This window comes from Eriocheir sinensis, chromosome 25, assembly GCF_024679095.1.
Source record: "Eriocheir sinensis breed Jianghai 21 chromosome 25, ASM2467909v1, whole genome shotgun sequence".
Taxonomy (NCBI): Eukaryota; Metazoa; Arthropoda; class Malacostraca; order Decapoda; family Varunidae; genus Eriocheir; species Eriocheir sinensis.
In genome coordinates, this window is record NC_066533.1 from 13,119,491 (window position 1) to 13,140,066 (window position 20,576).

At 41.4% G+C, this 20,576-nt stretch overlaps 2 protein-coding genes across 14 annotated transcripts; one reads left to right on the forward strand and one right to left on the reverse strand.

Annotated features, from left to right (window-relative positions):
* The first annotated feature begins 972 nt into the window (after positions 1–972).
* Positions 973–7,924, forward strand: LOC127003407 (uncharacterized). Of its 9 annotated transcripts, XM_050870026.1 has the most exons (6): positions 1,394–1,541; positions 3,229–3,617; positions 3,687–4,454; positions 5,063–5,198; positions 5,663–5,869; positions 6,128–7,924. In XM_050870026.1, exons 2-6 carry the CDS (start codon positions 3,236–3,238, stop codon positions 6,480–6,482), a joined length of 1,848 nt encoding a protein of 615 aa, XP_050725983.1. In that variant the 5' UTR covers positions 1,394–1,541; positions 3,229–3,235; the 3' UTR covers positions 6,483–7,924. The 9 variants fall into 9 exon arrangements, with proteins under 9 accessions (XP_050725980.1, XP_050725979.1, XP_050725975.1 ...); XM_050870023.1 differs by lacking the exon at positions 1,394–1,541 and adding an exon at positions 973–1,025 and having other exon boundaries at positions 3,229–4,454; XM_050870022.1 differs by lacking the exon at positions 1,394–1,541 and adding an exon at positions 1,083–1,168 and having other exon boundaries at positions 3,229–4,454.
* LOC127003409 (fatty-acid amide hydrolase 2-A-like) lies at positions 7,915–19,487 on the reverse strand. 5 transcript variants are annotated; one of them, XM_050870027.1, is made up of 13 exons: positions 19,324–19,479; positions 17,544–17,665; positions 16,641–16,822; positions 16,023–16,153; positions 15,804–15,892; positions 14,815–15,032; positions 14,028–14,139; positions 13,675–13,829; positions 12,741–12,884; positions 12,228–12,329; positions 11,569–11,739; positions 10,663–10,845; positions 7,915–8,714 (listed from the first exon to the last, which is right to left on the reverse strand). In XM_050870027.1, the coding sequence occupies exons 2-13, from the start codon at positions 17,641–17,643 to the stop codon at positions 8,616–8,618; spliced, it is 1,686 nt and encodes a 561-aa protein (XP_050725984.1). In that variant the 5' UTR covers positions 17,644–17,665; positions 19,324–19,479; the 3' UTR covers positions 7,915–8,615. The 5 variants fall into 5 exon arrangements, with proteins under 5 accessions (XP_050725984.1, XP_050725987.1, XP_050725986.1 ...); XM_050870030.1 differs by lacking the exon at positions 17,544–17,665 and adding an exon at positions 16,968–17,118 and having other exon boundaries at positions 19,324–19,467; XM_050870029.1 differs by lacking the exon at positions 17,544–17,665 and having other exon boundaries at positions 19,324–19,487.
* Positions 19,488–20,576: the final 1,089 nt, after the last annotated feature.

The window sequence follows — 20,576 nt, forward strand, 5'->3', positions numbered from 1 at the left end:
CGCTGGCCTAAAGCTTTACCTCAAAATTAAAAATCTACGTAAGAAAAAAATGCATTAAATCAACTATCTAGTACCTCAAAACCTGTCCGAAATAATGCTATATAATTTTTAATTACTTAAAAAAATATAGGTAGAGCTCGATATAACTTTATTTTGGAAATTGAGTGAAATAAAATAGTGTTGGGAAAGTAAAGAACACTATATAACTGTAGAAAGACTGTGGGAGAAAACATGAAGAAAAATAATAAACTGTAGATATAAATAGAAAAGAATTAAAAGGCAATAAAAACGTAAAGACTGACTTGCATACCACTAATACTACTCCCACTGCATCAATTAAAAGTGATTCTCCTCTTATAACCCCACAAGACAAATGGTTCGCTATCTTCAAGTGTTATACATACAATTATACAAGAAAACATTATCTCCCTCTATTCATTTTCTCTCTTCTATCTCGATCTAACGTATTCATATAATTACTCCTTAAGGCTTTATCTCTCTTATAATCATTAAAATCTAACTGATATATTCTTTTAAAATCAACGTTAGCCAGTCTTTTGAGGTGTCTTAAGGGTCTACACGGCCATATAAGGTAATAATTCAACAGGAATATTAATAAATAATTCCTACTGGCTTTGTCTTTCTTATATTCACTCAAATCTAACTTTAAACATCTCTTAGACAGTCCTTTGAGGTTGTTTAGGTGGTCCCACGCCCTAAAAATCAAGTTAAATAAAAAATATATACTCATATTTGTTTCTTGGCTTTATCTTTCTTATAATCACTCATATCTAACTGACTATCCCTTTTTTTTTTTTTTTGCCTTTAAATATCAGTCTTTTGAGGCTGTTTAAGTTATCCAGACGCCCTAAAAATCGAGTTAAATAAAAAACATACTCATAATAATTGTTTCTTTCCTTTATCTTTCTTATAATCACTAAAATGTAACTGAATATCCCTTTAAGTAACCCTAAATCAGTGTTTCGAGGCTGTTTATAAATTATCCAGACGCCCTAAAAATCAAGGTTAATCAAAAACATACTCATAATAATTGTTTCTTTCCTTTATATTTCTCATAATCACTAAAATCTAACTGAATATCCCTTTAAGTAACCCTAAATCAGTGTTTCGAGATTGTTTAAATTATCCAGACGCCCTAAAAATCAAGGTTAATCAAAAACATACTCATAATAATTGTTTACTTCCTTTATATTTCTCGTAATCACTAAAATCTAACTGAGTATCCCTTTAAATATATCGTAGCCGGTCTTTTGAGGTTGTTTGAATTAACCAGACGAGTTAAATAAAAAAATATCCTCATAATAATTGGTTCTTCCCTTTATCTTTCTTATATAATCACGCTAATATAACTGAATATCCCTTTAAATACTGCTTAGCCAGTCTTTCGAGGTCGTCTAGGTGGTCCGGACGCCCTAAAAATCAAGGTAAATCAACAGGAACATCAGGAAGGTGACTCACTGTCATACCTGTCCATCTACCTGTAATAAGGGACGGGCAGGTGAGGGGGAGACGGTCAACAGGTGAGGTCAGCCCCCGTACATTGACAACAGGTGAAATTAAGCCCCCGTACGTGTTTTTAACCCCACAGGTAAAATTAACTCCTGTACGTGACGTGTTCTTGGGGCTGGGGAGGTGGGGACAGGTAGACAACAGGTTAATTCAGTCCCCCTTACCTGTTCTCGGGGGGCTAGACAGGTGTGGAGGGCTAGGACAGGTGTGCAGATGAAAACAAGACAGGAGGTAATTAACAGGTGAAGTCCGTCCCCCATACCTGGGGCTGGAAGGTGATGGATGGGTATACAACAGGTTGTCAGTCCCCCTTACCTGTTTTTGGGGCTAGGAAGGTATGGGGCTAGTTGACAGGTGTGGTCAGGGTAAATATTGAGATTCACTACGTGCCTCCAATATTGCCCCACAAGAATAATAACCTTTCCAAGGTCTCACATACTGCTGTACTTCTCTAGTTTTTCTGGCACATCATACATGTGGGGGGGGGTCCAGAGGGGGGCTGTGCCCCCCCTAGTTAGGAGGGGGGCGAAGTCCCTCAGTTAGAGGTTAGGTTATGTAAAGTTCGGGTGGAATAGTTTAATATGCTCCCCCACCCAAAACTCCCGATTTCCCATGGGTCCCCCAAGATTGTTAGGGGAAGGGGATTAAGCCTTTTCTTTACTTTTAAGTACTTGTGCCTTCATATTATGGTTGAGGGAAATGTATTTTGTCCCTTAATTACAGTATGGAGGCGTAATATCGTATTTTGGAGGCGCAGAGTGAATCTCCACAATTACCAAAGTCAGTCCTTGTACCTGATCTTTGTGGGCTGAGTATGTGATGGACAGGTAAAGAACAGGAGAAGACAGTCCCCTGCATCTGTCCTTGGGGCTGGGATGGTTTAGGCAGGTGTACATAAATGAAGACAGCCCCCTTTACATGGCTGTCCTAACCCGTCGCTGTGAAGTGCATCCCTTGTCTTGTGTTTTCGGCCATACTCTGGCTGATGGGGCTATTTAGAGCTGGTGTTGTGTTATGGTTATTATAAAGAACACTGGCACAGGAGACCTCTAAACTAAATTAAATATTCCTTACCGAAGGACAAATCTCTTTACCTAAATATTTACCTTTTTTCTGGTTGGTTTTGAGTAAGAATTTTCAGTATTCATCTGCTGGTCTTTCACCAACTTCACTCAGATGGTGGACACTATCTTTTTCTGAAAGATCTCAATGTCTTATCAACATTTAGTGCTGCTTCTGTTGGAAATTATTTATTTTTGTGATAGTTTTTTTCATTCCCCATTGACGTCCCGTCAATGGGGGTGAAGCCCCCAGGTAGCAGGTGAGGGGGTTGCCAGGGGGGCAAAGCCCTCTATCATGGTTTAGTTTTAATTTAATTTGTTAGACTTAGTTAATTTTGATATCGTACTTAATTGTAACCAATTTCATTGTGTGTAGAGGCAGTGTGCCGTGGTGGTGACAGGTGAGAAATGACAACTTGGAGTGAAGTTGGTGAAAGGGGAAATTTACCAAATTCTCTGTACTTAGGATGCTGTTTACCAAAATAATACTGTGTTAGTGAGTTACGTTTATTTAGTTAGTAGCTGCAGTAGCACTATGACATGGCACAAGTCTTGACTTTTTTACCCTTATGTTTTTTTCTATTGCAATAACAAAAGTAGATTATTAGCAACATGTTCACCCTCATTCTCCCTCCAGGCTCAGGATGTCAGGGCAGGAGATGCCAAAGGATGACCATAAAGAAAATCCTGCAGAGTCGTCACCCCCCACTAAGAAAAGCACCATCCGCAACATCTTCAAGAGCTTTCCGACACCCTCGATAAAAAATATTAAAGGCTTCCACCAGGCGCATGGGGCAAAAGGGTCTGCGGGAGGAACAAGTACGAGCAGAACTGAAGAAAGCATACCAAGTGGAGGCTCGCGGACTGTAGGACTCTCTGATGACAAACCTGACGCCGAAAGCAACTTAAAAATGCTCAAGCGAGAAGAGGGAGGAGAAAAAGGAGGAGGTGAATGTGCAGTAGACAGTCCACTTAACACTGATATTACCCCAACATTACTTAACCAAGGAGGAGGAGAACAAGAAGGTGCAGCAGCCAGTCAGCATAAATTTGATCGTGGCCCAACATTGCCTATCAAGAGAGGAGAAGAAGGAGATGCAACAGCCAGTCAGCGTAACTTTGGTAGTAGCTCAACAATATCTAGTCAAGAAGAAAGAGAAGGTGCAGGAGCCAGTCAGCATACCTTCGATTGTAACTCAGAATTGCTCAATAGAGGAGAGGAGGAAGGAGAAAAAGGAAGAGGAGATAGAGAAGGAGAAACAGCAGCCAGTCAACCAAACTCAGCCACCCAAGAGGAAAACGATCTTCCACCAACCACTTTAAAAGACGACGAAAAACGAGACAAAACTTCAGAAACCAGAACTACTGAGGACACCCTTGTTGAGCCTGTCACCCACTCCTTCTCCTTCCGTCTGAGTGAGCCACCTATCGACCCAGAGCCACAGCCAGACTCCAGCAGTGAATCTCATGCACTAACCACCTCCACCACCACACCGAGCCTAAACCAGACCCACCCGGCAGCCGGCAAGCCCAGGACCAAGAGCAAAAAGCAGAAGGGTCTTAGCAGCGCAAGAGATGGCAAGGATTCTGACTCCTCCGTGTGCTCAAGAAAAAGATCGTCGAAGGGTAAAACGAAGATTAAGTCAAAATTCGCTCCTGGAAGTCTCGAGTACATTGAGGAACGACTGCGCGGAAGGATATTCTCTGGGTGGGTGGAGGAGCGGCAGTGGGTGGAGAGTGTGGGCGGCTACAGGGATGTGATCGAGGTGGATGAGTGGGAGGTGGAGATGAACCAGCAGCTCCAGACCATTATCTCCAGCATCCCAGGCGTGCAGGACGGGACCAGGTGGATCAACATAACACGTACGTCAGAACCTTTTTGTGCGTGTTTCCAAATCTCGTTGATGTTTATTAAAAGAAAAGACATCCACTCCTTTTCCTCTTCTAGTTTTATACATTTTCCCCATTGTTTCTCACTAACTTTCTTACCTTTCCTTTGGTTTTCATATTATCAAATTTGCAAATCAGCTTTAAATTTGACCTTTTCTATTTTACATTTAGATAAGTAAAGACATTCACTCTTCTTCTTGCTCTACCTGTTTTCTTGCCTATTTCCCATTGCTTTTCAGTGACATTCTCAATTTTTCTTTTATTTTTATAATAGTGTCAGTACCATATTCCCTTTCAGTATATTATTTACAAATTGACCTCTCCATTGCACTTCAAGAAATAAAAACATTCACTTCTCTTCATCCTGTTCTAGTTTTCTCAAGCTTCTCTTGTTTTCTCATTGCTTTTCTCAACTTCCCTTTGGTTTTCATTATAGTCTCCTATAGTTCAATATTTACTAATCAGCTTATTTTTATTTATTTATTTATTTTTTTTTTTCGTTGGGGATATACCCCAATGGAGGAAGGCGGTGCATGCCGAAATTTCACCTTTTTTTCCCTGGCACCAAATTTGACCCACAGCACCCGACAAGAGCCCTTACTACCGCCTGTGGGTGCTGCTGGAGGCGCCGCCCACCCCCGGCCACTACTGGTACACCGTCACAGGCACCAGGGTACAGCCTCAATTTGGCCTCATGATCTCGGTGAAGGAAATCAGGTAAGGGTCCATTACTGAAGCTTTTGCCAACATGTACTCTGAGCTTTATTTTATTTATTTATTTATCTATTTTTATTTTCGTATCAATTCAAGGCATATCAAAGAGTGTCTTATCTCCGTCCCCATATTCTCAGACACTTCCAGCTCTCTCAACATGTATTTTTGAAGGCCACAAAAGAGATTAGTCAGGTTCTCATTAGTGTTTTTTCACATTCATGATGCAGAAGCCTCGTCAAACTATCACTAGGCTCATAAAACCACCTGTGGAAATACTAACACAACAACCTCTATGAAAACCTTACTAAATGTTGGTGTGTGAGCCCCAAAATGTGTGAGAGTATGGACTTTTAGACTTTTTTTTCCTCACAGCTTCCATAATTTCCATCTATTGTATTGATTCTAATGCGTAATTTGAGAGGAAAAGTAGCATGTCATTAACACCTCCCTTGATGGAATGTTTTTAGGAGCATTCATCCTTACGACGGCGAACTGGCCGAGGCGAGACGAAAACGGATGAAGAAAAAGGCCAAGGGTGGAGCGCAGAGTGAGCTGGAGAGTGTGAGTGAGGTGCTGCAGGACTTTGCGGACCAGTTCACCAGCCTCAGACCTGCCACCATCCTCTCCACCATCACGTCTGCGATAAGTCTCTCCAACATCAAGGAAACTATCAGGTAAGCTTTTTCTTTTCTTTCCATTTGCATTTTCTTATCACCTCATTTTTGTTCCATTTCCATTTTTCTTTCCATTTCCATTCAGTTATTTATGTACATCAATCTGGCTGTGCATATTTGACTCCTCACTGTGCTGATAAAGAAATGTTTTGTTGATACTTTTCTCCAGTTGCATATTCAACACCGTGCTGCTAATCCATGTCTTTAGTGCCTAGGGTGTTGTTGGAAGACATTGTTCATATCTCTCTCCACCTGCAGATTCATCACCGTGCTGCTCATGACCCTGGTGATAGGCTTGGTGACATTTCTCCGGGAGTCACATGTGGTTGGCTTGCGGTTTGTCAGGGAGGCGGGAATCTTCGTCCACAATGCAACACCATTTCTGCAGACCGTGTTGGGATTTTTCGAGAAGATTGTCGGTGGTCTTTACCTCCTGGTGGCAATGGTGTACCGGGACTTCCGGCGCCCCAGTGTTCCCCCGCCCAGGTTTCCCCCACCTCCTCCACCTTCCCTCACCTCAAGTCCACCGAGACCCGCCACTGGACCTAGGGCAATCCAGTATGTCTCCCCTGAGCGCTGGGTCGTCAAAACACCGAACAATGACTTTACATAATTTTAGAGAGTTTTAGAATGTTTACATATGTGCTTGTGACCTCTTACCTGCATGATGCCCATCCTCTGTTGGTGAGTGAAGGACGTGATGCAAGCGAGAGGTCCTGCAGAGAAAGGATGTGAGGAGTGTGTACAGCAGAATGCATGTGTCAAGATTGCATCTCCTTTTAATGTGAGAGCTTGCCTTTAGACCTTTCACAGTATATTAGGTTTCGTGCATCGATAGTTATGATGTGTTACGGCCAGCATCACACCCGGGATGACAATGCTTGAGTGATGTGTGAATGTGTAGTGTGTCCTGTTTTACCCGGTAATCCTTCTCTTACTTTTCGTGATGTTTTACAGTTTCTTTGCAGCTTTAATCAACTCCTTCCCCTCCCTTTGTAGGAAGTTGGGCTTGCAAAGATGATAATGTGATATTTAGCTTATCTGACTCACATACTTTAAATGGGTGTAGCCTAGAACCCCAGCATGTTCCAGAAACCTCTTTTAAATTTTAGACACTGCTGCATGACTCTTCGGGTCCTTGCTCTGGATCTGTTGTTTTTTCTTGGGTTTACTGTCCTGGGAGCCATCTGGTGCCTTTCATGTTTTTCCTTCTCATTTTAGACTCATTTTTCTCCCAAAACTATACATCACCATACTGTTCACACCAACTTGCTAACAAAATAATGCATGTTGTGTTCTTATTTTATTCACACAGTTGAAATTGTCTTCCGTCTTGAAGTGAGTGCATATCATATCCACCCTAAGTTCCTCTCCACTCACCACTTTGTGATTGAACTATACCTTCAGGGAAATTTTGACACTGCCTTCAAGACTCAATGCCTCCTTCTCAGCAGCAGGCAAGCTGGACCAAATACTCACAGCACCCACGTAGTGACTTAGACGTCTCCGAGGACGATGTGGATGGGTTAATTTAAGAGGGGCATGCGAGGCGTGAGCCACAAGTTGCAGGGGGAGTGGATGTAAAGTCGGCTTGTTGTAGTCACCACTTCACATCCATTCTAAGTCCCATACACATCTTCATTACTTTTTACATCTCATCACGACACACACCACACTTTGGTGCTCCCATTCAACTCTGCATTCGCATGAACATAACTATTGCTACTTATAAGAGCTCAACTTTATACACCTGCCTAACCAGAAACAACTCATATATTTAAATTTTCATATAACACAAGTCACATTCATTATTGGCAATGATTTACTCGTGAGGTGACGGCCAAATATTTCTGCACTGGCTGAGGAAGGGAGCTTGTGGGTCACACCTCACATGTCACAAGCATGAGTGTAACGTGCTGCATCAAGCAGTGTTTACTCACTGAGATTAATGAACTGTGCCTTGAATCAGAACAAAAAGAGTAATTACACTTAGTACTAGTCACTGAGGTTATTATCTTTGTATATGGTTAGGGAATAAAAAGTAATTTGACCCAATTTCATATTTACTTTTAAAATAACAACCTGCATTAATCTTTCCCCTGTGTCCCAGTTTCATGGATTCTTACCCACCACAGGCTCAAGGGAGATGAGCACCAACACAAGGCGTAGCTGTAGCCTATGCCCCCAACTATACCTATTACCTGCTGATCTTTGTCTAGTCATGCACTTGACCACAAGACTAAGTAAGAAAAAGCTTTATTTGAACACAAGACTTGTAAGACTAAGCTTTGCTCTCATCAGGCTGGCACACATGAAGGCAGTACCATGTTACCATTGTTTGGGTGACCTGACTCCTGCTTTTGGGGCTAAATTCTTACAATTGTTTTATTCTACCCGTGCATTCATAAATTCATGCTGTGTTTAGTGTTCATCTTGCTCTGTGGATGAACAATACATCATTGTAAACAGTACAATTAGCATTTATTGAGGTGCACTCAAAATAAATATCTTGTACCACGGTACCAGTAAACATAAATAAGACTGGGCAAAAAACCCATAAAACATGAACATACAAAACTTATGTATGGTCTAACATACAATGGGTAACAAACACCAACCACTGATACAGGTAAGCAATCACAAGTAACAACAAACTATCGAGAGGGCATAGACAAAATATCTTGCTAGGAATGCTCATTAAGCCTCTAAGTAATGCACTTGTGAGTTTTGGTCTGCTTGTGGTTATTTATTTTACTATTGAGGGACAAACCCATCCACCAAAGGCCTTCTCCAGCTCTGAGGCGACAGCTAAAGTCAGGTGGTCTTGGTGGTGGTTTGCTACGACCTGCAACAATACACACAAGAATGGGTCAGTATTGAGGAGGGGACATTTTTATTTTTATCATTTGAAAACTAATCAAATGAAAATCACTACCCACTTATCACCTTTTCCCTTCTTTCACTTAGCAAGAAGAGGAGATCCTGGATAGAGGGAACAAACTATCAGAATTACTACCTCATTTTTTTTTACTTAGAGAGAAAGGGACATCCAGGATAAAAAGTAACACAAGATATTATTACTGAGATCCATGAAAGGGCATCAAGAGAAAATAATAGAACAACAGAGTCCCTTAATGAGCAGAATGGATATGAAAAGTAAAACACAGTGGCAAAGTATGAAGAATAAAATAAAGGGGGGAGACAAAAGTAGTACCTAATGATTTAACAGGTGGGTGTTGACCATTGCTTTAACCCGGTAGCAGCGACAGGCCAAATTTGTGGCTTTAATGTGTGGCAGCGATGGGACAAATTTGTGCCATGATATAAACCCCCTAAAATTGATGATACATAAACTGATCAAAAGTGCTTTGATATATATTATGAAATGGTTTGTGTGAGTGATGATTTTTTTCTCATTTTTCACGCTTAGAGGGACCATAAAGGCTGCGTTTACACCAAGCGAGTCGCGTCACGTCGTGTCATGATGCTTCATGACGCATCATGAATCGCCACCCCAGTTTTAACACTGATTTGTTTGGGTTTTTGAAAGAAACCGTTTACACCGAATGCGTCGAGTCACGTTGCGTTGCGTCGCGTCAAGTCACATATAGGACTGGACCTATTTTGACATCAGTCACACCGAGTCTGCCGTGGTGTCTTGAAGTATGCTGGTGGAACTCCTTATCAATTTAGTTCAAGACAAGAGCGCCCTGCCATTTATGATTCCAGTGACCCCAACCACCGGGATCCTAAAAAAGTTGTAGAATTTTTCTGAATAGTTTACCAGGTCTGGGAATAAATGACTGAAGCTTCCAAAATCTGGCCTCTTGGTGTTCAGATGATGCATCCAGATTCGAGCTCTATTTTTCCGTCTGCGACGACGAAGCCAGAGCAAAGCAGTTACTTCAGCAAGAGAATATGCATCCATTCTCCATGAAGTCAAATGGGTGACTGAGTACTGACTTGACTCAGGTTGATGCAGTCGGTGTAAACGGAGATGCGTCAAAATGAATCGCATCAAATGACTTGACGTGACTCGACTCGACGCGACTCACTTGGTGTAAACGCAGCCTAAGAAACATGATCCCCGCTGCTACCAGGTTAAACTTATCATATTATCTATCCATTATCACGTCCTCTTTCTACTTCTCTCTCATTGCTTTCACTTTCATTTTCTCTTTCTCGGCATCTCTGGTGTTTGGGGGATACTGATCTGGATGCTTATTGCGTCCACACTCCTCCCTCTCTACCTGATTTGTCTCTTTTTTTTTTAATAATAATAATTGTTAGTGTAAGAAAGTCTGCCCCGTACCATCCTTCTAAGTGTGAGAAAGGAGTCATCTTGTACCCAGCTGAATGTGACCACAGTACAGAATCTTTTAATCATGCTGCTTGGTAGGATTTTTTTTTACAGTAAAGGAAGCAGCTCAAGGGGAAAAACAAAAAAACATAAGAGCTCGCTAGTCACTGCTCCCCAAAAGAAAAACAACAAGAGGCCAAATTTAGGGTAGGCATAGGTAGGGTAGGGTAGGCGTTGGCTGAGTGGTTAGTGTGCAGGCCTAGCATTCACGGCGCCATGAACATCGTCGGTTTGAATCCCCACGCTACCACCTGGGATTTTTCAGTCACCGCTGAGTGGCCTAAGACTACCCACATGCTGTCCTGAAGACGACCCATCAACTCGGACTCGAGAAGAAACCGTCCAAGCGAATCAAGAATGAATTCCGGGGGCAGCATGAGCCAAGCATAACTGGTGCCATTATAAAAAAAATCAAACGTTACAGAGTCCTTACCTGGATCCCTAGTGGCAAGCCTTCTGAGCCCAGGCCGAGGGGGCACTGTGTGGAGGGGAAGAGGAGGATGTTGATGACGGCAGTGTAGCAGAAGTTGAAGGGCCTGAAGAGTGGCTGGCCGTGGTATGGGGCGACGGTGGGGTGGCTTGGGAATAGCAACACACCGTCATCGCCAAGAAGCTCCTGGAGTGGCGAAAGAAAAATCACAAATGGTATGCTCGCTAATTCCTATGGTCCATATTCTCAGACATTTCCGGCTCTCATAACCAATATTTCCAAAGGTCACAAAGGATATTAGTTGGGTTCTCATGAGTGTTTTTCATATTCACCGTGCAGAAGCTTTGTCAAACTATCACCAGGCTCATAAAACTACCCATGTAAAAATCAATAACCTCTACGAAAGCCTTATCAAAAGTGGATGTGTAGGATACCTGAGTTTATATTGGAGTCCTGAACAGTTGCTACGCTATGCACCGGTCTAATTAGTGAATATATATCAGGAAAAAACAGTGATGTAATCCAGGTGAATTAATTAGTTATAACCACCACCGCTGTTATGAAATGTAATGCACACTAATCCTCAAACCAATAATCTCCCCATTAAATCCAACATAAGGGGCTGTCCTGACCTTCATTAGTGCATATAACTGTGATAAAATTTTGCTGTAACCACTCATTATGAAATTAAATGGACACTAAATCTTCAAACCAATACTCTCTCCTTTAAATCCAAGAAACATAAGAGGCTCTCCTGACCTTCATTAGTGCACATACCAGAAAAAAAAAGATGCAATCCCAGTCAAATAATATTGCTATACCCACTGCTGTTGTAAAATGTCACACACATTAATCTTTAAACCAATGTTCTCTCCTTTAAACCCAAACAACACAAGGCACTGTCCTGACCTTCATCTCCTGCTTGAGGTCGGCACACATGGCGAGGAGTTTGGGGAAGTCATCGGACTGTTTGTGGTGGTTGTTGAGCTTCTCCAGCACGCCGAGCAGCAGGCCGGGGAAGGTGTGTTTGGAGCAGCACAGACACCACTTCAACAGCTCCATCCACACATTGATGGATCCCTGCAACACATGAGTTAGTAACATATTGAGTGCTGAGGAGGGTGGGGGTAGCACATGTTTATCTGTTCTTTTCTTAAGTTATTGTATACATATCTGTGTTGTTGCTGAGTACTGAGTGGCCTTTGACTCAGCACTCTCCCTCAATAAAATATCTTCTCGTTTAACATCCATAAGGGAAATTAAGGAAGTTAAATGAGATGATCTGTTATTGTGGGAGAGTGACAAGTTAAAGGTCACACCAGTAGTAAGCGATGAAGAAGACGACCCCCGACCCAGACCTGCTTTTACATCATCTCCATTATATAAGAATTTTTCCAAGATATAGAGAGTATAATATCACCACATGCATCACTTCACCAACTCCTCTACATATACTCTGTGGCACATACAGCCCCACACAACCTCCCATATCTAGTGCATAAGACAAAATTTGCCTCACAATACAATAAATACTCTACGCGTGAAATAATGATATAAGTCTGGCTTACCTTTTTCAGAGCTAGTTCTTGACAAAATGTGTGGGCCTCCTCCACACTAGCAAGCTTGGAGAAGTACATTGGAACAGCGGCTTTCAGTTTCCCCAGTGTGATCTGTTGGCATAGAAAGGAGAAAAGGAGGCATTACATATTATTTCAAGTCTTCTCTTTTCATCTCTTCATCTAACACCTTCATTTTCTCTTCTGGGGTTGGACAAGTTTTCCCTGATGGAGTTGGATGTACTGCTTGAAGTGCTATTATTATTATTACTATTATTGTTATTATTATGGTAGTGAGATCCATGAAAATAAAGGAAAAATTAAAGGAAGGGAAAATAAAAAAAATGATATAGATATGCTAGACCCAAACAGTCCCTCACTAAGCAGACATGGATATGAAAACTTTAAAAAAAAAAAAAAAAAAAAAAATTCCCTGTCAACAATCACTGTCTCGCCCCTTCCCCCCTCTGCCTTACATACCTACTGTTTCATGTCGACATTCACTCCCTTGTCACCTCCCTTTACCTTCTTCGCCTTGATGCCGTAAGCTTTCTCGAGGTGCTTGACAATCTTGTGCTGGGCGGCGCGGAGCTCAGACTGAACGGGGGTAACCAGGGGGGAGCCGCCGTCGTCCTCGATGTAGAAGTAGCGGAGGTTGCGAATGTCCACCTGAAATGCCCTCAGCGTCAGTGGTTGTGTTGAATAATGGTGGTGGCTGTGGTGGTGGTGGTGATGATGATGATGATGGTGGTGGTGGTGTGGCTGATGTGTTTTTGTGTCTGTGTGGACTGTGGCTCATCAGTAACACGCAGGTCAATGTGAGCTTGAAAGTTAGTATGAATGATGTTAGAAAGCCAATTATTACGATGGAAAAAAGGCAAGTCTGGCCTCACTATGCATCCCGGTGATCAGTGTTTCATATTATCTCCTTCCTTCACCCTTAAAAAACCATATATCTTTCTTTTTTATTCAACTTCCTTATTTTCAACAAAGAAGAAGAGAGGTATCACTTGGCTTTTTAAGAATGAAGGAGGTTGATAGCATGAAACACTTATTCCAAATCCATGTGGTATATGAAAGGGCTTCAACACAAAAAATCCCTCTCCATGCGGCAACCTTCCAGCAGCATAACTGACCTCCAAGCTGTTATAAATTCCCAATGAACTGAATGCTGAAAATATAAGGAACTTCCGTCTTCAGGTACTTCCACTATAACACGTCTACCAATTTTCTTCATGATGATATTCTTCCTTGACAGTTACAGTCTCTACCAAACACTGAGGATACCCTAACAAGTGAAAGACAAAAATAAACCAGCTTATTAGAAATCTATGACAAAAAAAAAGAAATAAGCACTGAGGATACCCTAACGAGAGAAAAACAAAACAAAAAACAAAACAAAAAAATTAACAGCTTATTAGGACTCTACGACAAAAAAAAACAAAGAAATACAACTAACCTTTTGGTCTAATTTGAGCAGGTGTGCATTGCCAGCAGCGAGGACCTTCAACATGGGGATGATGTCCTGGACGTACCTGCACATGGGGCCCGTGGCCAAGAACTCCATGGCTTCCCCTGTGGCCACAGGCTCCTGCCCAATGTTGCTCACTATGCCTGGACAACAGACCCAAGCATAACATTAGTGGTGGGAACAATACTCTTACGCCACGTACTTGCATGGACTAGATGGAAATTAACATACCAAATTTGTCTGAAATCAAGTCAAACTGAGGAACAATATGACCACCACCTAATCTTTCCAATGCAACAACCCTACACATACCAGTAAGATGGTATTGCTCTAACTCTCACCATGAGTAGGTTTGTGGCCAAATATTCCGTTGAAAAAGGACGGAATGCGTATGGATCCACCGATGTCTGAACCGATGCCGAAGGGAGAACCGCAGGAAGCCTGGAGGCAGCCCTGAGGGAGACACACACAAACATGAGGCAACAAGTGGGTGTAATGGAAGCTTCACCATGACTCTATATAACTATGCAAGGGTGGCTGACATGAGAATGACTAACACTTTTCATCACTTTTTTTTTCGTTTAATGTCCTAAGTTTCCTTTATGGGACTGGACTAACACTTAAAATCACCCCTGTTAAAAGTGTCAAGAGGAGGGAGGGACTTGCCTGATGCCAACTCACCTAATAGTGGCACTGAGATTTTACTATAGATTTCATGAGCAGGAACATTTTTGTGTGTGGAAATAAAGCAAAAGAGGAGGCACTCAACACCTCCTCTATAAAGGTACCCACAGCAATTCCAGAGTAATCATTATTCTTAACCTTATTATTATCAAGGTAGTGTTTACTGGTTTTACTGAATTAAGTCAAGCAGGAGCCACAGGACACCTATAACCGAGACATACCTGTATCAGGACACCTCTCTTTCCGAAATTGACCTCTCTTTTGGGCACTCCTCTCAACTCTTTTTATAGGAGCAGTGATTTGCGGGCTTTTTTTTTCATTATCATTTTCTTTTTTCTTTTCTTTTTACCCTTGAGCTGTTTCCTTTACTGTAATAAGAAAAAAGAAGAAAAAAAAAAAAAAGAGCCCAACTAGAATTGCTCATCCTGCTGCTTAGTCACTCACCTCCCCACCAGAAGACCCCCCAACAGTCCTACAGGTACAGTAAGGGTTGTTGGTGCGGCCGTAGATGGTGTTGGAGCTCTCCCACCACATGCAGAGCTCAGAGACATTGGTCACACACAGAGGGATGGCACCGGCCTCCCTCATCACCCTCACTGTGTCGGCGTCCTCCTCGGCCACCATAGCTCTCCGCACCCACAAACCTGCTGTCTGTTTCAAGCCTGAGGGAGAGTACACACACAGTGGTAAGTATACAACACTGGCTACATTGAAATAAGACCTGCTTATTTGTTTTTTATATAGCAAGGAAAGGAGGCAACAAAAACAGAGAATAAATAAGCCTGAGTCCTCTACAAAACATTTAGTTGTATACACACAGAGGTAAGTATACAATGCTGGATACAATGAAATAAGACCTGCTTGTTTGTCTTTTATATAGCAAGGAAAGGAGGCAACAAAAACAGAGAATAAATAAGCCTGAGTCCTCTACAAAACATTTAGTTGTATACACACAGAGGTAAGTACACAACACTGGCTACATTGAAATAAGACCTGCTTGTTTGTTTTTATACAGCAAGGAAAGGAGGCAACAAAAATAGAGAATAAAAAAGCCTGAATCCTCTACAAAAAGGAGAGAAGTTAGACTGAATATTAAGTTGTATATACACGGAGGTGAGTATACAACGCTGGATGCAATGAAATAAGACCGTTTGTTTTTATACAGTAATGAAAGCAAGTAACAAAAACAGAGAATAAAAAAGCCTGAGTCCTCTACAAAAAGAAAAAAGGAGAGAAGACTGAATATTAAGTTGTACGTACATGTATATACACAGAGGTGAGTATACAGTGCTGGATGCATTGAAATAAGACCTTTTTCTTTTCTTACATAGCAATGAAATCTGGCAACAAAAACAGGGAAAAGGAAAACTTGCTAAAATTGCCTCCTTCTCTACAAAAAGAAGAGAACCAAGACTGAACATTAAGTCACAAACCTTTCACAGCTAAACAGTCTTTGGTTGTGAAAGGAACGCCAAGGAAGGGCTTTGTCTTCGCTAGTGTTTCCTCATTTTCTGTGCCAGATCTGCAACACACAAATGAAATATAACTCAAAATGCACCATAAGTAGTCAAGCTGATCCATCTATATAACCATCATCATGCTATAACATTAATCAACCTGAAGCTGAAGACACACAAGACTAAGGTTCATACTCAATAAGTTTATCGACAGCTCTTGCATCTTTGAGAGCCTCCTCGAAGCGATCATCAACCACACAGTTCAAGATGGGATTGATCTCTCTGATGCGTGCTATGAAGGACTTGACAACTTCCTCACTGGTTAACTGGAACAAAAATAAAGGTAATTTCAGAATCTTTATTTAATCAGACACTACACCACTGATGAGATTTCCTACAAGAAGACATCACCAAGCTACAGGAATGGAACAAAAAGTGGCTGCTACAATTCAATGAAGAAAAATGTAAAGTCATGCACCTTGGGAGGAAAAATCCACCATATCAATACCATATGGGAAACACTCCACTATCCACCACAGAGGCAGAGAATGACTTTGGAGTATATGTTACCAGGCTACCAGTGAAGGCCAAATCCGTGCCAATCACAGCGGATGGGTTAAGCACTACTACTATCCACAAGAGAGATTTAGGGAAAGAACAAAAACAAAGGTATTTTTTAAATATCTACTTCAGACACTACTGCATATCATTCACCAGATAATCAAGCACTATTACTTTCCATAAGAGAGATTCAGTGTATGTACTAGAGTGGAAAAGTCAACAACATCATGACTCCAACAATGACAACAGTACCTTCCTTGTCCTGATCTTTGTGGCGAGTGCCGTGGCCGACTCCAGCAGGATGAGGTTGGTGATGGGAGGTAGAGGGGTCTGTGAATTGCCATGGTACATAATCCCAAAGATGAGCCTTGACACAGCCTCCAGCACCACCCTCACAGCAGACAGCACAACGTCAACCCACTTCATTCTGTCGACTTGAAGGTGGATGCCAAGTAGTGTGGGGAGGTCTTTGAAGATTTGTTAGCTTATAAGTAAATGCATTAGTATTGTACATGCGTGGAACAGTAGATTATGTGTACTATCTTCACCCCCCCACACACACACTCACATAAAACTAACCTGTGAAATTAATAAGCCAAAAATAAAGAACTGTGCAGAGCCAACATTATTTTAGAAGAGAACCAAAGCCAAGCAAGCATGATGTGGATGTCGCAGTGAGGTGAGATGTGGCAGGAATCACCTCAAAGGAAGGGTGCACAGACCAACACACCTGTTATAAGGCTTTACATGAATAAAAACATTATGGTATATGTCATGCAAATTTTGCCTGACCCAAGCAAGTGACTGTATGTACACACCCCTTGGAAGGAGTAAGTCCCTTCACCCACAGCATCAATTAAGGTGACAATTCCTTTTTTAATTCTAGCTCACACAAAATAGCATGTCCCCTTACTTCTAATATTCTAATAACTTTTCTAGTAATAATCATCTCACTAATAATACTGAACTTTACATTTATTACCCACTGGATGTGAGTCATTGCAGAAATGTCATGAAGAGTCAGGGACAGACAGATAACGGCTCTATTTTGGGAATGCAGCCGTGATAATGATGTAGGTCACTGTAAAGCTTGGCTCATGCATCTGTGTAGCCTTCCAAACACTTGAGATAAGCACCACACTGAACAGGGCTAACCTGTGAGGGGGGTCTGAGCCACCTCCTGGCTATCATTATCATGGCGCCGGAAGTGGGAGCGGAACCGCTTGGCCTTTTCTTTCAGACCAGTGACTGCCATCCCAACACACACCACCAACACCCTGTTAGGGCACACACAGTATGCCATTCTCTTTACCAGTCAGTACTACATTATACTTAGGTACAAGCTAAGTTAAATGAGGCATAGCATCCATGTTATTACTGTACAATAGGAGCAGTTCCAAGATTACTGATATAAGCAGTTATAGTACCAGCTTCACTATGATGATAATGAAATATCTCATACTGCTCAGCAAACCTTGAGGAAGTGTTTCCCCATACAATATATTATCATACACTTGGGTTATGAAATTCTGAGTAGTACCACAACTAAAAGGTGCATAGCAACTTTGAAGAATGTTAAAAAGTAAAATATAAGATTGTTACAGTAGTTTCTAAAATACTCTTTTGATGGGTCTTCTTGTACCTTTTCTCTGCCGTTTCCTCCTCCTGGGCTTGGGGAAGGTGAGCCCCGAAGGCTGTAGGGATAAGTAACCTAGCCAGTCCTCCATTGTAGACAAATCCACTAATCAATTAGACAGAATCTTGCAAGAGGATATTTCTCTCCTCAGCAGTATGAATGAAGGAACGTGAATGAGCACTCTCGGTCAGCACGACAGCTGGCAGCAGACTCACACCTTTTTTGTTCCTTGTCACGTGTATCCAGACTTCCTCCAGCAAGGTGCTTCCTGCTGTGTAAACACCATGGCCACACCCACCAACACCACGACACCAGTTGCAAGTTACTGGATTACCCACACACACCACATTTCCTCCCTAACTCATAGAAATTTAAACAATAAATTAACAAAATGTGGCATGTTATAGCTCTACCAACACACCCAAGGGAACTGAACTATCTCTTAACACACACACTGTGAATATATAATAAAAACTATTCTGAGGTCTGTCATGGCACGTCAAAACTTCCGCATGACGTGAATGAGGAAACCTTTTTGGGAAGCCACACAAGCCCAGTCACAGTCCCTGCCACGTGCCTCCTGGGCCTTGAGGTGCTTCCCTGGGCCCCATAGAGTGGAGTAGGGTAAGGTAAAGGTCTTAAAGGGGATGGCCGAGGAATGACTGAGCAATGCCATCCTTTTTTTTCTTCCCTCTGAGACGTATCTTCGCAGTTTCCTCAATGAATAAGACTCCTGCAATTTAGTCTACATCTATTAAAGACCAGTCAATCAGTCAGTGCATATTGGAGAGGAATTAGACCACTGAGAAGGCAAATAAAGGAAAAAATGCCAAAAATCATAGCGGTCATTCTTTTTTCTTTCCCTCCCGAGACGTATTTTAACCTATTTCCTCAATGACTACATGACTCCTGCACATACACTACTTAAAATAAATACCAGTCAATCAGTCAGTACATAATGGAGAGGAATTAGACCACTGAGAAGCCAAATAAAGAAAAAAAATTCCAAAAATCATAGCGGTCATTCTTTTTTCTTTCCCTCCCGAGACGTAGTTTAACCAATTTCCTCAATGACTACATGACTCCTGCACTAACACTACTAAAAATAAACATCATTCAGCCAGTAAATGCATAATGGCGATGAATTAGACGGCTGGGAAGGCGAATAAAGACAAAAAATAATAACCAAAAAATAACGGCATAGCAGTCTGTCATGGGTGAGGTGTCATGCTGCATTCCATTCACTACAGGTAAATCATATGTACAGGGAATTATTATACCCACCAACCACCTAAATACCTGGCTCAAGACGTGCTACCAGGCTGGACACTCGATTGCAAGGCCTAGCAAGAAGGTAATGATGACTCAGATAATCATGACACACATATCGGCTCAGCGGCGGCCTGTTCGACACGCCCACGACCTTGTTTACACTCCTCCGTACTCCTGTAAAGACATTATCGTTCTTATTATCTTTTTCTTCCTCTTATCTTTAATCTTATTCTTCTTATTACTATTATTGGGGTCCATGAAGGGTAATAAGGGGAGGTAACACAAGGAAGAAGTGCGTGGAGGGTATATACGTGATATTACTGTTAATTAATTTCCTGTAAAACCCTTCTTATTCAGTAAAGCCATTCTTATTCTTATTAATCTTCTACTTAAACTTATTCTTATTCTTCTTATTACTATTATTAAGGTCCATGAGAGGGCAGTAAGGGGAATTAAGTAACACAAGGATGAAAATGCGTGGAGGGCGATATTATACTGATTAATTGATTGACATGCATTTCCCTTATAAAAATGACACAGACAGATATAAGTAGATAGACAAAAGGTACTGAGAGATACCTGCCAGCCTATTTGTCATGTTACCACTGTTGTCTATGTTATCTGGCTAACTCTGTCATGTTAACACTTCGATCCATGTACGCAGTTATAATCTCGTCATTAACTTGTTTGGTAGCACTTACAGGTATCATCAACAATTATAAATATTTACCCTATAATAATATCACCTCCCAAAATTTTTCTTGTGTTATTTCCCCTTAATATTGTTATCAACGTCATCTTATATATAACACCTGTGCGCAGTAATGGCCTCGTAATCGACTTGTTTTATGGTAATTACAGACACCGCCCAAATATAGCAACAAGACTTATTACACTCAATTAAATATCATCCCTCGGTACCTTTCTAGCCTCTTTGCCCTCTCATGAACCCCAATAACAATAATAATATGAAGAAAAAGAAGATTAAGAATAAGAATAATATGAATGGCTTGTTTTATGGTGATTGTATCAAGCTCCACGCACTTCTTTAATTTTAATTCTTGTACTACTTCCCCTTATTGCCCTCTCATGGACCCCAATAACAACAATAAAAAGAATAAGAATAAGTTTAAGAAGAAGTAAAAGCAGATTAATAAGAAAAATAATGGTTTAACAGGAGTTTAAAGAGGAAACAAAGCCAAAAAAGGTTCCCACAAGGGCTCAGAGCCGAATAAATTCACCATACAAAATAATTAAAACTTCAATCACCACTACCATAC

Coding starts and splice junctions, on each gene's coding strand:
- LOC127003407 (XM_050870023.1), top strand. CDS start 3,236: ATGTCAGGGCAGGAGATGCCAAAGGATGACCATAAAGAAAATCCTGCA. Junction 4,455..5,062: donor CAGGTGGATCAACATAACAC/GTACGTCAGAAC, acceptor TTTGACCCACAG/CACCCGACAAGAGCCCTTAC. Junction 5,870..6,127: donor AACATCAAGGAAACTATCAG/GTAAGCTTTTTC, acceptor CTCCACCTGCAG/ATTCATCACCGTGCTGCTCA.
- LOC127003409 (XM_050870027.1), bottom strand. CDS start 17,643: ATGGCAGTCACTGGTCTGAAAGAAAAGGCCAAGCGGTTCCGCTCCCAC. Junction 15,893..16,022: donor GCTGTCGATAAACTTATTGA/GTATGAACCTTA, acceptor TGTGTGTTGCAG/ATCTGGCACAGAAAATGAGG. Junction 10,846..11,568: donor ACCTCAAGCAGGAGATGAAG/GTCAGGACAGTG, acceptor TCGCCACTCCAG/GAGCTTCTTGGCGATGACGG.